A 13,835-nucleotide genomic window follows, 5' to 3' on the forward strand; every position below is an offset into this window, starting at 1 on the left:
ACACACACAGACACACACACACATCACTTGCAAGTTATTGAAAACGTTATTAGTAACAAATTCCTTGTAAGCTAGAAAACAGCAAAGCAAAAAGTTACTTGAGGAATTACTTCAGCAAAACGAAGGGAGTAAAACAAGCAAGTCAGACATAGAATCCAGCTAAATGGGATTCTTAACCTCTGAGGGACACAGCTGAGAGGCAGAGAGGCATAGAACAAGAGACAGTTGCTTTCATTATACCTTTTTTTCTTTTTTTTTTGACATGTACATATTACTCTGACAAACATTTTTGAATTTTTTTCAATAGCACATAAAATAAGATTTTAAGACCAAAATAGAAAAAGAGGAAAATCCTTAATTCTACCATCTTAGACCCAATCATTTAAATTTTTTTAAATTTATTTTCTTCCCATCTATCTTCAAAATATAAGTTTTTTTAAAAAAATAGGGTTGTAGTCATTATATATATAATTTTATCCTGACTTTCTCAGATAAGCATTTTTCCTATAGTTACATATTCTTTGTAAACATTTTAAATGACTGCAGTTGTTTACAATGACATGTACTACAGTTTCCCTGATCTCTATAACTGAATTGGAATGTAACTATGATAAAAATTTTGTTATAGAAATAGAAGCAACCAGTTTGTCTATTAGCCAGTTTGACTCCATCTGGATGTGTTATTTTTATTTGGTTAGGCGCCACGTGTTTTCCAGACTCTCTGTGAAATCATTGTAGTTGTGGGCTCCACATCTCTGAAAAGCATCAAAACCCCTTGAACCTCAAAGACGCTGGTTCCTTGTCTGAGTGACACTGTGTTAACCAGAAGAAGTGCAGGGATATTTCTGGGGGACAGGCACTACAGCTTCCACAGGGTCCTGCCCACAGGCATCTGAAATGCTTAGTAAACTTTGCTGTAGTTCATTGAAAAGAGCCTACCAAAAATCTAATGAAAACTGAGCTGGATACTAGATTGGTCTTCATCTTATAATGGAACATTTCAGCATAAAACTGTGACTATTTCGGCCGGGTGCTGTGGCTCACACCTGTAGTCCCAGCACTTTGGGAGGCCGAGGCAGGCAGATCACAAGGTCAGGAGTTCAAGACCAGCCTGACCAACATGGTGAAAACCTGTCTCTACTAAAAATACAAAAATTAGCCGGGTGTGGTGGCACGTGCCTGTAATCCCAACTACTCAGGAGGCTGAGGCAGGAGAATTGCTTAACCTGGGAGGCAGAGGTTGCAGTGAGCCGAGATCGCGCCACTGCACTGTAGCCTGGGAGACAGAGCAAGACTCCGTCTCAGCCAAAAAAAAACAAAAAAAAAAAAAAAAAAAAAAAAAAAAAAAAAAAAACTGTGACTATTTCTTTGTCTTTAGTTCAATGCAATAGAAACTGGAAACTCACACTCTTGGAATCCAAATGAATGACTTCAAAAAATGTTTGGTCTCTTGTGTCTGTAAGTGTTTCAGTTTCAGAATTTAAGAGCTCCATTGGACTAGTGCTCCCAATGAGTAAGGATATTCGCTAAAATAAATGTAGATATGCTGCCATAAAAATGAATGAGATCCTGTCATTTGCAACGACAATGGAGGTCATGTTGAATGGAACTGGAGGTCATTATGTTAAGTGAAATAAGTCAGGTACAGAAAGACAAATTTTGCATGTTCTCATTTATTTGTGGGAGCTAAAAATTAAGATGATTGAACTCATGGAGATAGAGAGTAGCAGATTGGTTGCCAGAGACTGGAAAGGGTAATGGCGGTGGAGGGGGGAGAAGTGGGGAGGGTTAAGGGGTACAAAAACATAGTCGGACAGAATTAAATTAATAAGACCTAGTATTTGCTAGCACAACAGTGTGACTATGGTCAAAAATAATTTAATTGTCCATTTTAAAATAATTAAAAGTATATAATTGGGTTGTTTGTAACACAAGGAATAAATGTTTGAGGTGATAGATACCCCCCGCCAAAAAAGCATGTATGCTGACAATTCCAAAGACATTTCTATTTTAGGGGGAGGCCAAGGAGGGTGGATCCCCTGAGGTAAAGAGTTTGAGACCAGCCTGGCTAACATGGCAAAACGCTGTCTGTACTAAAAATACAAAAATTAGCCGGGTGTGGGTGGCACGTGCCTGTAATTCCAGCTACTCAGGAGGCTAAGGCAGGAGAATTGCTTGAACCTGGGAGGCAGAGGTTACAGCGAGCTGAGATCGTGCCACTGCACTCCAGCCTGGGTGACAGAGTGAGACTTCGTCTCAAAAAACAAAAAGGCATTTCCATTTTTATTTTCCCAATAATTTTAAAGCCAGTTTGTTTACTAAGGATTTACTTAACTCATATAAAAAAAAATGAAATAATTAAAGTAAATGTAGCATGATGTCTCACTTATCCATAAATTCTTTATCTGCCATCCTGCCATCAGACACATAGCCATAAACTCAGAAGCAGTGTAAAGGACCACAAAGCCACTACGGTAGATGCCACAGATATTAAACATCCAACATCGCAAGCTGTGCTTACAACAGGGAGAGCAACGTGCTTCTCTGCCTGATGCTGGTGCTTCCTGGATGGCTGTATTGAGAAGAATTCTGAAGGACACTTCCCATCTCAACTAGAGTGTGTCAGCAGTGATTCACACTAGACATGAGCATGGAATGGGAGAATGATGGTATCTGGCCATCTGCCACTTTCAAATCCATTAAGCCTTACTAAAAAGTCTTGTTTGACTTCTCTGGTTCTGGCTCAAAGTTTTTTACAAGGTTGAAAAAAGCCTTTTACAAGGAAGAGTGTATGAGGCAATAAAAGTTAGCTTAGACCACATCCATTCCATTTAACCCATTAAACTTGTACTCAGATTACCGTGGTCCACTTATGGGTCAAGGATTGGGGTACTGCCTCAATGGTGAATGACAGTCATTTTTCTCTCTCCCACTTCTTTTTTGTTTTTTAATTATTATTATACTTTAGGTTTTAGGGTACATGTGCACAATGTGCAGGTTTGTTACATATGTATACATGTGCCATGTTGATTTCCTGCACCCATTAACTCGTCATTTAGCATTAGGTATATCTCCTAATGCTGTCCCTCCCCCCTCCCCCCACCATACAACAGTCCCCGGAGTGTAATGTTCCTCCCCTTCCGGTGTCCATGAGTTCTCATTGTTCAATTCCCACCTATGAGTGAGAACATGTGGTGTTTGGTTTTTTGTCCTTGTGATAGTTTACTGAGAATGATGTTTTCCAGTTTCATCCATGTCCCTACAAAGGACATGAACTCATCATTTTTTATGGCTGCATAGTATTCCATGGTGTATATGTGCCACATTTTCTTAATCCAGTCCATCATTGTTGGACATTTGGGTTGGTTCCAACTCTTTGCTATTGTGAATAGTGCCGCGATAAACATACGTGTGCATGTGTCTTTATAGCAGCATGATTTATAGTCCTTTGGATATATACCCAGTAATGGGATGGCTGGGTCAAATGGTATTTCTAGTTCTAGGTCCCTGAGGAATCGCCACACTGACTTCCACAATGGTTGAACTAGTTTACAGTCCCACCAACAGTGTAAAAGTGTTCCTATTTCTCCACATCCTCTCCAGCACCTGTTGTTTTCTGATTTTTTAATGATGGCCATTCTAACTGGTGTGAGATGGTATTTCACTGTGGTTTTGATTTGCATTTCTCTGATGGCCAGTGATGATGAGCATTTCTTCATGTGTTTTTTGGCTGCATAAATGTCTTCTTTTGAGAAGTGTCTGTTCATGTCCTTTGCCCACTTTTTGATGGGGTTGTTTGTTTTTTTCTTGTAAATTTGTTTGAGTTCATTGTAGATTCTGGATATTAGCCCTTTGTCAGATGAGTAGGTTGCAAAAATTTTCTCCCATTCTGTAGGTTGCCTGTTCACTCTGATGGTAGTTTCTTTTGCTGTGCAGAAGCTCTTTAGTTTCATTAGATCCCATTTGTCAATTTTGGCTTTTGTTGCCATTGCTTTTGGTGTTTTAAACATGAAGTCCTTGCCCATGCCTATGTCCTGAATGGTATTGCCTAGGTTTTCTTGTAGGATTTTAATGGTTTTAGGTCTAACATTTAAGTCTTTAATCCATCTTGAATTAATTTTTGTATAAGGTGTAAGGAAGGGATCCAGTTTCAGCTTTCTACATATGTCTAGCCAGTCTCTTTCCCACTTCTAACACAGCCAGCATAAGAAACCGTCCTTTTCCATAATATCCATATTTTTAGCATGTGAAGACTGGCTCCAAAATCAGTTTTAAATCCACATCGAAACAGAGCTTTTTATATCATCGTGTTACACTGTGTCATGTGCAGAGTAAGATGAGCTATGAGAAGTCCAGAGTTCCACAGTGGTATATTTTGCATAATACCATTTGTGTTTAAATTGTATTGTTGTTTTGACTTGACATAGATAGCACATTACATGTTTCCATATTTTTCTTCCTCTCTGTTTTCTCTGTGAGTTAGCCAGAGTCACTATTTAAAAAAAAAAACAAAAAAAGTATCAGAATCACCAGGAATGGTGTTTTTGAATATAAGATTAAGGAAAAAGGAATTGAAATGCTGAAGGTATAATAAAGATGGCATAATCTTAACAGGTGAGTGGCAGGTAAAATAACTGGTATAAATGATTTCTAATCTTAGTAAAGGGTCTATGAGGCAAGTATTATTGTCCTCATTTTACCAGATGAAGAAGTTGAGCTTTTGAATAATGAACATATGCCAAAGACTCCACAACTCACAAGAGGTACAGCCAAGATTTGAACTGAGGTTTGTCTGATACCAACCTTGGTGGTTTTCTCTCTCTGCCGTTCATGAAAGGTGAAAAAGTTTAAATGATAAATGCAGAGTAAAAGCCTTGTATTAACTCTTAAGTTTTGGAATCTAAGAAATTACCACTTTTTCTAGACCTTGAGATTATAAAACTATTCTTAAAAGTTGGTTAGTGTCAGGCGCAGTGGCTCACGCCTGTAATCCCAGCACTTTGGGAGGTCGAGGCAGGTGGATCACCTGAGGTCAAGAGTTCGAGTTTGCCTCTACTAAAAATACAAAAAATTAGCTGGGCATGGTGGTGGCTGCCTGTAATCCCAGCTACTCAGGAGGCTGAGGCAGGAAAATCGCTTGAACCCAGGAGGCAGAGGTTGCAGTGAGCCAAAATCGCATCACTGCACTCCAGCCTGGGCAACAAGAGCGAAACTCTGTCTCAAAAAAAAAAAAAAGGAAAGAAAAAAAAAAGTTGGTACCAGGTACATCCATCTGCAGTTTCATTGACTGAGATTATGTAGCTGAGAGAAACTGAGGCTCAGAGATGGCACAATTTAGCTGAGGACACCCAGCTAATTAATCACGGAGCTGAGACCAGCACCCAAATCTCCTTTTCCTCATTCAGGGAACTTTGCATATGGCCTCTTAAGGATTCTGCTATTGAAAGCAGCCAGAAATCCTGTCTTTGAAAGCCATGGGCCATATGGACAAAACGGATCCATGTTTCAAGCATGGAGCTGTGTAAAAACACCAATAAGTCTTTTTTCAGTTCAGTGGCTTTCAGACAAGGTGCTGTCTTATGAAAGGATAAGTAAAATATGAATCGTCTCTAAGTTCACCTTTTGTGATAAAATTAGCTCCACCTGGGAATTCCTTCCTTCCACCCTTTCTAAAATTAAAACTAGAAATCCAAGAGAGGAAGCAGTTGTCTAGTTCTTGATCTACAGAGAAATAAAAGAGCAGTTTTATGTCTCAGGCAGAAGCAGACGAGAGGCCTGTGGGCCTGGCAGTGCAGAGTGAGGAGAAGGAGGCAGGGCTGTGAAAATTTGCTGACAGGGAGGGAGTAGGAGGTGTCCAGGTCTCCAGCGCAGTGTCTCATCTCTAGAGCGAGCCATCATGTGGGTGAAGCAAGTGCCGATACACAGAGGGGCCCCTGCAAGGTGGGTGGGAAGGTTATTTCAGGATGCCAGGAGCACTCAGGCCAGCTTGGAAGTCCTTTCATGGGCACCATGCGGAAGTCTGTCCACTTCTAAAAGAATCTTGGCCACTGGCAGGGAATGTTGGGAGCAGATCTAGCCTAAGAACTAGAACTAGGTTAGAGTGCCAGGTCCCAGCTGATGGATGAGGTTCCAGACAGACCCCACTCCTGGAGACATTTGGGTTCCAGCCAACAGTGAAGAGAGTATGGGATGTGGCACCTGAGTCCTGTCCCAGGGACCCCATCTGCCAGATGTGGTTGGCAGTGAATGGCCAGCATGGAAGGAAGCGCATGGTCACATCTGTCTCCTTTTCCTGGACCCAAGTGAGCGCTAGCCCAGGTAGACTGGAGTATGTTAACTCTCCCCGCCCAGAAACCTGGGCCTGCTGTTGAGACTAGGTGAGGAGGGAGGTGGCAAGGGAGAGGAAGAGCAAAAGCATGGGATGAATTACCTAATAGACAGCTCGTGAAGAGTGACCATCCTCTCAGAGTCACCAGAGGTTCTTTCAAATGCAGATTCCTGGCCCTGCATATCAAATGCCCTGGAAGTCTGGCCAGGGAATTCACAGTTTGTATTAGGTACCCTGATTGTTATCCCAGCTGCATTGTCAATAGGAGTCCTCCAAGGAGAGCAAGGAAGTGCAGACTGGGGCACCTCTGGAGGCTGCACACAGGGAGGAGAGGTGGAAGGAAGAGCTGCTGGCTGAGAAGCTGCTGTCATCATCCTGTGGGGGTGAAGAGGGGGTGTGGGAGCGAGGGTGAGAGAGGCCTCAGGAAGGACTCTCTGGAACTGGAGGCAGTGACTGGAGTTTCCTCTGAGACAAGCGGCCCTTTAGACTCAAAAGATGAGGGTCACCCATCACCATCCATCTGGTGGAAACATTACAGGAGCAAGTAGATAAAAGATGATTTTGCTGTAAGATCAGAATGGAAAAAGACAAACCCACAAAGAAAATCTAGAGGGAGGAAAGCATATGGTTTTTAAAATAGTACAGTTTAGAATACATTGCAACACAAATGGATTAATTTTTGTACAGTGTTGGCAATGAAAAGGATTCTCATAGTTATCTGGAATGCTTACTCAGAGAGATGATCTCATTTCCCTAATAATGCAAAGTCTTGAGCAGTGTGGGGTCTTATGTTGAGACCCAGTGATAAAAAGGGCTAGACTTGGCAGGGAAGGGCACTGCAGGGGTGCCCATGGTGTGTGCCAAGACTCAGGAACCAGAGGAGCAAGTCACAGATCAAGTGCTGGCAAGCAGGTTGGCTTGGCTAAAGTCATCAGTGCAGTGACAATCTTAGAGAAAAGTTTGAAATCCGTATTAAACTTTTTTTTTCTTTTTTAAAAAAGCAATCTTACCCTAGAAGCACTACACGGAAGGAAAAAATGAAATTGCATAATCATTTAGAAAATATATGTGCTGAGAGAACTTTGGTATTAAAAGGTGATTGTAAAACAATGCAGGATAATAAATCTTAGACCAAAGATAAATCCTGAATACCACGGCAACCAAATGGTCCCAGGAGACTGAAAGGCATCCATCAGAACAGGCCACTATAAGTGCAGCTCGTTGGTCTCATTTAGTTTCCCAGGAGGCTGAAATGTTGCTCACTGAAGGTCTCGGTTCTGCTAAGAGTGGACTGGGTAGGAGGTGCCAGGAGCAGTTTCCTGCAGGCCCCTGGTCCTCAGACTGCCAGGCAGCAGCATCCCCATTTATTGTGGTTGTGGCCAAGCAGTTGGCAGCTCCATGCCTGGGGCTTCTCAGCTCATTTCTGCTTCCTCTGGCTCTTCCGGTCCAGTCATCTTTATTTGTATCCTCCTATAGCATCGCCATAGATGGGTTGTGATGAATGCCATTCATCAACCTAATGGGCTCAAATGGAACTCTTTGAAATCCCCCAGGATTCGCCTTGGTCTAAGAAAAGAATTGTTAACTGCACTTTTAAAACTAGGAATTTATGTCTTCCTATAAATTGACCTCGTGAGGTTATTTGTGGATTCCAATAGGGAAGTGGCCTTCTTAGGCCCCAGCACCTCCTCCGCCTTCCCCTCACCAACCATCTGATGCCCTCTGTCTACTCCGAGCCCGGGGTTGCTGAGGACAAAACCCTGGCAAGGTCAGCAAATGGAAGAGGTGTCTGCTTCCTTTCCTGCTCTGGAGCTGTATGCCTTGTCTCTCTCCTTCTGCCATTTATTCACTCATTCATTCAGTATCTATTGCACTCCTGCTTTGTCCAGGCAGGGTGCTGAGCACTGGAGATGCAGTGAATAGTCTGTGCTCTGAGGGACCTACAACCTAAACAAATAAGCGCACAAGTACTTGCTCAAGGGCCGCTCTGGAGAAGCAGCAGGTGCCATGAGAGCATCTGTAGGAGGCTCTGGCGGTCTCTGGTACCCTGCTTCTCCTGTTAATGCAGGACTCTGGGGGGCTGACTGCATATGTGACAGTTCTTTGGATGTTCCCCATCGCTTTACTCCATCCTTCTTTGTGAAATCTCGACCTCAGCAGATGAACACTGCCCTGGCCAGAATTACTCTAGGCTCTGCTTCTCACCCAGCTCCTGGCCCCCTCCCTGTTGCCACTGCTGCAGAGGGAGGCCACCAGGGTTACTGGGTCCCTCGGACTAAAGGCTCAGGTTCCAAGAGGAGGCCAACTACCAGAGGTCACCCTCAAATGTGAGGAGGGCAGGGGGCTCAGAGCCTCCCCAAGGCAAAGCACAGGCACCCGCCCACACAAGCTTTGGTTTGTTTCACAGTGTGTAAATCTCTGTACAGTTTTCTCACAATAAACGTAAGATGCGGCCGGGTGCGGTGGCTCACGCCTGTAATCGCAGCCCTTTGGGAGGCCGAGGCAGGCAGATCATGAGGTCAGGAGATCGAGACCATCCTGGCTAACGGTGAAACCCCATCTCTACTAAAAATACAAAAAATTAGCCGGGCGTGGTGGCGGGCGCCTGTAGTCCCAGCTACTCAGGAGGCTGAGGCAGGAGAATGGCGTGAACCCGGAAGGCGGAGCTTGCAGTGAGCCGAGATCATGCCACTGCAGTCCAGCCTGGGGGACAGCAAGACTCCATCTCAAAAAAAAAAAAAAAAAAAAGATGCATACATTGTAATAAAAGCTAACACTTCAAAAAAGGAATAAAGGAAAAATTCAGTATATTCTCATCTTCCTTTATGCCAACCACCAGAAAAAACTGCTTTCAATTGTGTGCTGTGTCTCCTTCCAGATCCTTTTGTATTTATGTAAACAGGTTGATTTTTATATTGTCCTACATGTTTATATTGTCCTGTAGTCTACTTTTATTCACTTGAAAATTTATCCAAACTTTTCAGGATAGCACACACAGATCCTCCTCATTCTTTCCAGGTATCCAGTATTTCAGTGTGTGAATGTACCATAATTTCTCTTAAAACCAATCCCCCGTTCGTGAACATATCAGTTCTGCCATATTTTGTTGTAATAAATAAACTCATTGCAGCAATGAATATCCATATACACACACACACACACACACACACACACACACACACACACATCTTTCAGTGTCAAACTCTCCTTAGAAAGGTATTTCAGGTCTAGTGTCTTGCATTTTAATGGGTTTTCATACACAATGAGATGCTCTTAATCACCTTCACCACATGGCTGGACGGACAAATGCGCCCCCCCATTCGCTTCTCATATGTTCCTCTCTGGAAACTGCACCTCCGTCTCTCACAGTAAACTCGAGTGCTTGAGTACTCTCGATTGTGTTTTTTGCAGATTCTGTTTATTTCCTTTGAATTTGTTATTGTAATTGTGTAATTTACTTAAATTGGTATATAAACTGAAGAAGTATGAGGGGATTATTGTTTTTAAGAAAAAGCATAAATTATATTTCTCTTATTCCCAACCTGAACTAAAAAAATTTTTACTAGCTAAACACCCACACCTAAACACCTACACCTACACCTGTGTGTCAGATACAGTAGCTTCTACCGACTCATAAATTTCATCAACCATATTTGGGAGTTGTGTCCAGTCTTAATCTGCCTTGCCAATATTGTATCTGGAAAAACATCCTACAGCTGTTTGGTTTATTTGTAGATTGAGTTATCTTTTCTCCATAGAAATACCTGAGAATGAAGCATGTCTTATTTAGAATGTCTAATGTAATCTACCTTGATAAAAGTTGGTTTGAGCCTTTCTCCTTACCCCCACCAAGCCATTTCAAGCTCTGGTAATGCCCTCAGAAACATCATGTCCAACCTCATATAAGAGAAATGGAAAACCTGGAAGTCACAGCTGTTGCCTTTGAAAGTGAGAAGGTGTCTGTATATAAACATCACGCTGCTTTTTAAGCTAATATAATGTTAGAAGTGATTTTACAGCCCCTCTAAAATTTACAAACCCTTACGAGACTCTTGTAGATACTTAGTTGTTGGGTGCGTGGATACACAGAGAAACCCTAAATTCATGCAACAAACATTTATTAATTGCCAACTGTATACCTACTAATTGGCTGGCAACTGCTGGTGCCACCACAAAGCACAGTGGGTACAACTGCTCTCCCAAGGCCTGTGACCAAACTTAAGACTCAGAGCCAGCAGGAAGTGCAGAGATGCAGTTTACTCAACAGAGCATGTACTCTCTAAAATGGCCCAGCCTTTTGTGTGCCTGGCCAGTGGAGCAGGATGCTGGGAGGCAAAAAAGAAGTTTTCTCATGAAATCTATGAATTCTCTTCATCTTCTCAAGGCATGCCTGTGTAATTCAGTCATGAATTTTACTTAAACCTTGTGGCATTTGATAGAGCCTTGCAGAGACTACAAGACATCTGACTGCTGTATTTTCTCTTCTAGGATATCAATGAGTGTATTCTTGAAAACTATCCCGAGTGTTCCAACCCCAGGTTATTTTACATCATTCCGTACTTTTGTGGACAGCATCCCAGATGCAGGTAAGGGCTAAAGCAGGCTCATGGCATGCACGTACACACAACAAGGGCAAGAACCCTACCAGCCTGGCACTCGGTGGAATGTTTTGTATCCCTAGTCTCTCAACCTTCTGGAATTCAGTTCCTGTTTACTATTAATCTTTCAAGATAATATTTGAGACTCCAAATGTCCTATAAATAATGAAATTTAAAAATCAGGGGCCGGGTGCGGTGGCTCATGCCTGTAATCCCAGCACTTTGGGAGGCCGAGGTGGGCGGATCACGAGGTCAGGAGATCGAAACCATCCTGGCTAACATGGTGAAACCCTGTCTCTATTAAAAATACAAAAAATTAGCCGGGCGAGGTGGTGGGCACCTGTAGTCCCAGCTACACGGGAGGCTGAGGCAGGAGAATGGCGTGAACCCCGGGGGGCGGAGCCTGCGGTGAGCTGAGATCGTGCCACTGCACTCCAGCCTAGGTGAAAGAGCGAGACTCCTTCTCAAAAAAAAAAAAAAAAAAAAAAAAAAATCAGGGTCTGCAGAGGCCTCAGGAGACCACCATATAAAGCTTTGTAACTGGAACCAAACCCTTGTTTATACCTAAAACACACTTGTCACTACTCAACCCATGTTGTTTGTCTTTCTCTTTGGATAAAATGACAAAATGTCACATAAAATGTGATCATGAAGACCAGGAGCAAACACCCAGCCTGCTGCTCTAGTGACTGACTTAACCAACAACCTGCCTTCGTGGCATGTGTCACTGGGTCTGAGACACTGGAAGCCCACACCCCAATCCCATAGTGGATATACTTAGTAGGCAGAGAAGAAAGTGTTTTATAGTGAGCACCTGTCAACCTTACTTGAAGTCACGACCTTCTTTAGAAAGTGACTTAACTCAGATAGTCAGGACCCCCAGGGTGTGATCTGCCCAGGTCCTGCATCAGCACCCCTGCATACTTGTTAACAACCCCCACCCAATCATAGTCTCGTGTGTAGCTGCCTCCCCAGATGCTTCTGGTGTAGCTATAGTTGAAATCTACTGTGCTAGACAAATGTCATAACCTGGAGAAGAAATGGCAGCAACAATGAAGCATTATCTTTGCTTGGTAGGAAATCAACCATGCTATCAGAAGTGACAATATTCCCCAAAGGAAACATTAACTAGAGGGTCCTTGTGTTTCTGAAAAGGCCAAAGGAGAACTGTTACTTCTACATCGGCAATGCGTTCATTGTACTTTTTTGCTTATGCTGTGATTTCTGCTTCGTTTTTAGTCATATTGTTGTTATTCTTGTCTTGTTTCATTTGCCATAACAAAAGAGTTTGCTTATAGTCCAAATTACAGAACTAGGAGTGCTAGTTTTTGACTTCACCATAAGCCGCCTGAGTCCAGGTGGCCTCTCCCCTGCCCCCGACCCTTGCCTCAATAACAAATACCTCCTGGTTAACATTTAGTGCTTCAGGTATTGGGAAGATCTGGGGCTGGATGACTCACTTGCTGATCACAGTGAATATCTTTATAACAGGAAACATGATTTGAACTCCCTAAAGTATTTTTTAAATCGTGTAGTATTTTTCAGATTTTTAAATTTTCTAATCTTGGAGAGGTGACTCATGACACCATACCTTGATACACACACAATGATTTTTATAAGTCTTTCATCATATCACCTTGCACAGTCTTTACAACAGTGCTTTGAACTAGGTAAGGGTTATTGTTACCATTTTTCAAAAGAGAACCCTGGCTTGCCCAATTCCCCCAAATGATAATGACAGCCAGGCCTGGAGCCCCACTCCTGGGCTTTTCTCACTCGCCTTAGTGTCAGTTCAGAGAGCTGGTCTACAAATCAGATTAGGCTGTTTTCCTTCTGCAATCTAGATAAACAAAATTAAACAAAAATCCAAAGATTCCTCTTTAACTCTTCCAAAGAATAAGATGATTAACAGGCATGACCTGACACCTCTTTTGAGTTCTACATAAGTGCTATGTCGGTAAGTTTCGTATTTCAAAACTTCTAAATTTATTTAATTGGTTCAGTTTGGTCCTCCTATTAAAAAACCATTCTGTTCACCGCTTGATTAGTATTTGTTAGAACCTAACTGCTTGTGCCTGCATTCATTCGTCCACAATACTTAGGCAGGGCCTGTGAATTCAAGGCCCTGGGCTTGGCGTGAAGCATGGATGAAAGTGACAGAGAAGGAACGGTGAGCAGGGCAGGACACCAGCTGGAAGGACTGGGAAGGCCCTGGATGGGGCTACATCTGGGCTGGTCCTTGAGGGAAACAGGATTTGGACTTATGCAAGTGAAGGTGGGAGGTAGAGGGGGTAAACTCTCAGCATCTTGTTGCTGCATTTCAAATATGAATCTCTGATTTGAAATAAATTTTTATATCCATAAAGGGAGCCTGGTGAATGGGCCCTTGAGAGAGCAAAGCTGAACGTGAATGAAAACTTCCTGCTCGTGGGGATTCTTGAAGAGTTGGAAGATGTGCTGCTGTTACTGGAAAGATTTTTACCTCATTACTTCAAGGGCGTGCTCAGTATCTACAAAGACCCAGGTAACTTCATTTGTAAGCAAACTCTTCTCCATGAGAGGTCTGTGTCCGGGGCTACTCACCTTGAAAAGGCCTCAGGAAATAAAGGAGTGAAATGATCTCTTCTGATGACAAAGGGCAGTTAGTTCCCTGGGCTTGCGAAGGAAAGTTAGAACCAGGAGCTGCAGATGCCAAAATCTTGAGCTTCATGTTCAGACATAAAATCGCCATGTTCCAAAGGCTTAATGGCTCCATTTCTCCCTGTGGAAACTGAAATTGGCAATATTCTCCATAAGCCTTGTCTTGAGCATGTTGCTGGAAACTGAAATTGGCAACATTTTCCATCAGCCTTGTCTTGAGCATGTTGTTGGGGTGGGTACAAATGAATCCGTGTGTGCGCACCTGGACT

At 42.8% G+C, this 13,835-nt stretch overlaps 1 protein-coding gene across 7 annotated transcripts in view; it reads left to right on the plus strand.

Annotated features, from left to right (window-relative positions):
• Positions 1–13,835, plus strand: part of UST (uronyl 2-sulfotransferase) — a 421,134-nt gene that overhangs the window by 258,866 nt on the left and 148,433 nt on the right. For all 7 annotated transcript variants that reach the window (XR_004029389.1, XR_004029392.1, XR_004029388.1 and 4 more), the window contains exons 6-7: positions 10,817–10,914; positions 13,293–13,450. Coding sequence is in view for 2 of the 7 variants with exons in the window: in XM_030809812.1 (XP_030665672.1) it covers positions 10,817–10,914; positions 13,293–13,450 (256 nt within the window). In the remaining 5 variants the exon portion in view is untranslated. The remainder of the gene's footprint in view (positions 1–10,816; positions 10,915–13,292; positions 13,451–13,835) is intronic.

Source organism: Nomascus leucogenys, chromosome 3 (genome assembly GCF_006542625.1).
Source record: "Nomascus leucogenys isolate Asia chromosome 3, Asia_NLE_v1, whole genome shotgun sequence".
Taxonomy (NCBI): Eukaryota; Metazoa; Chordata; class Mammalia; order Primates; family Hylobatidae; genus Nomascus; species Nomascus leucogenys.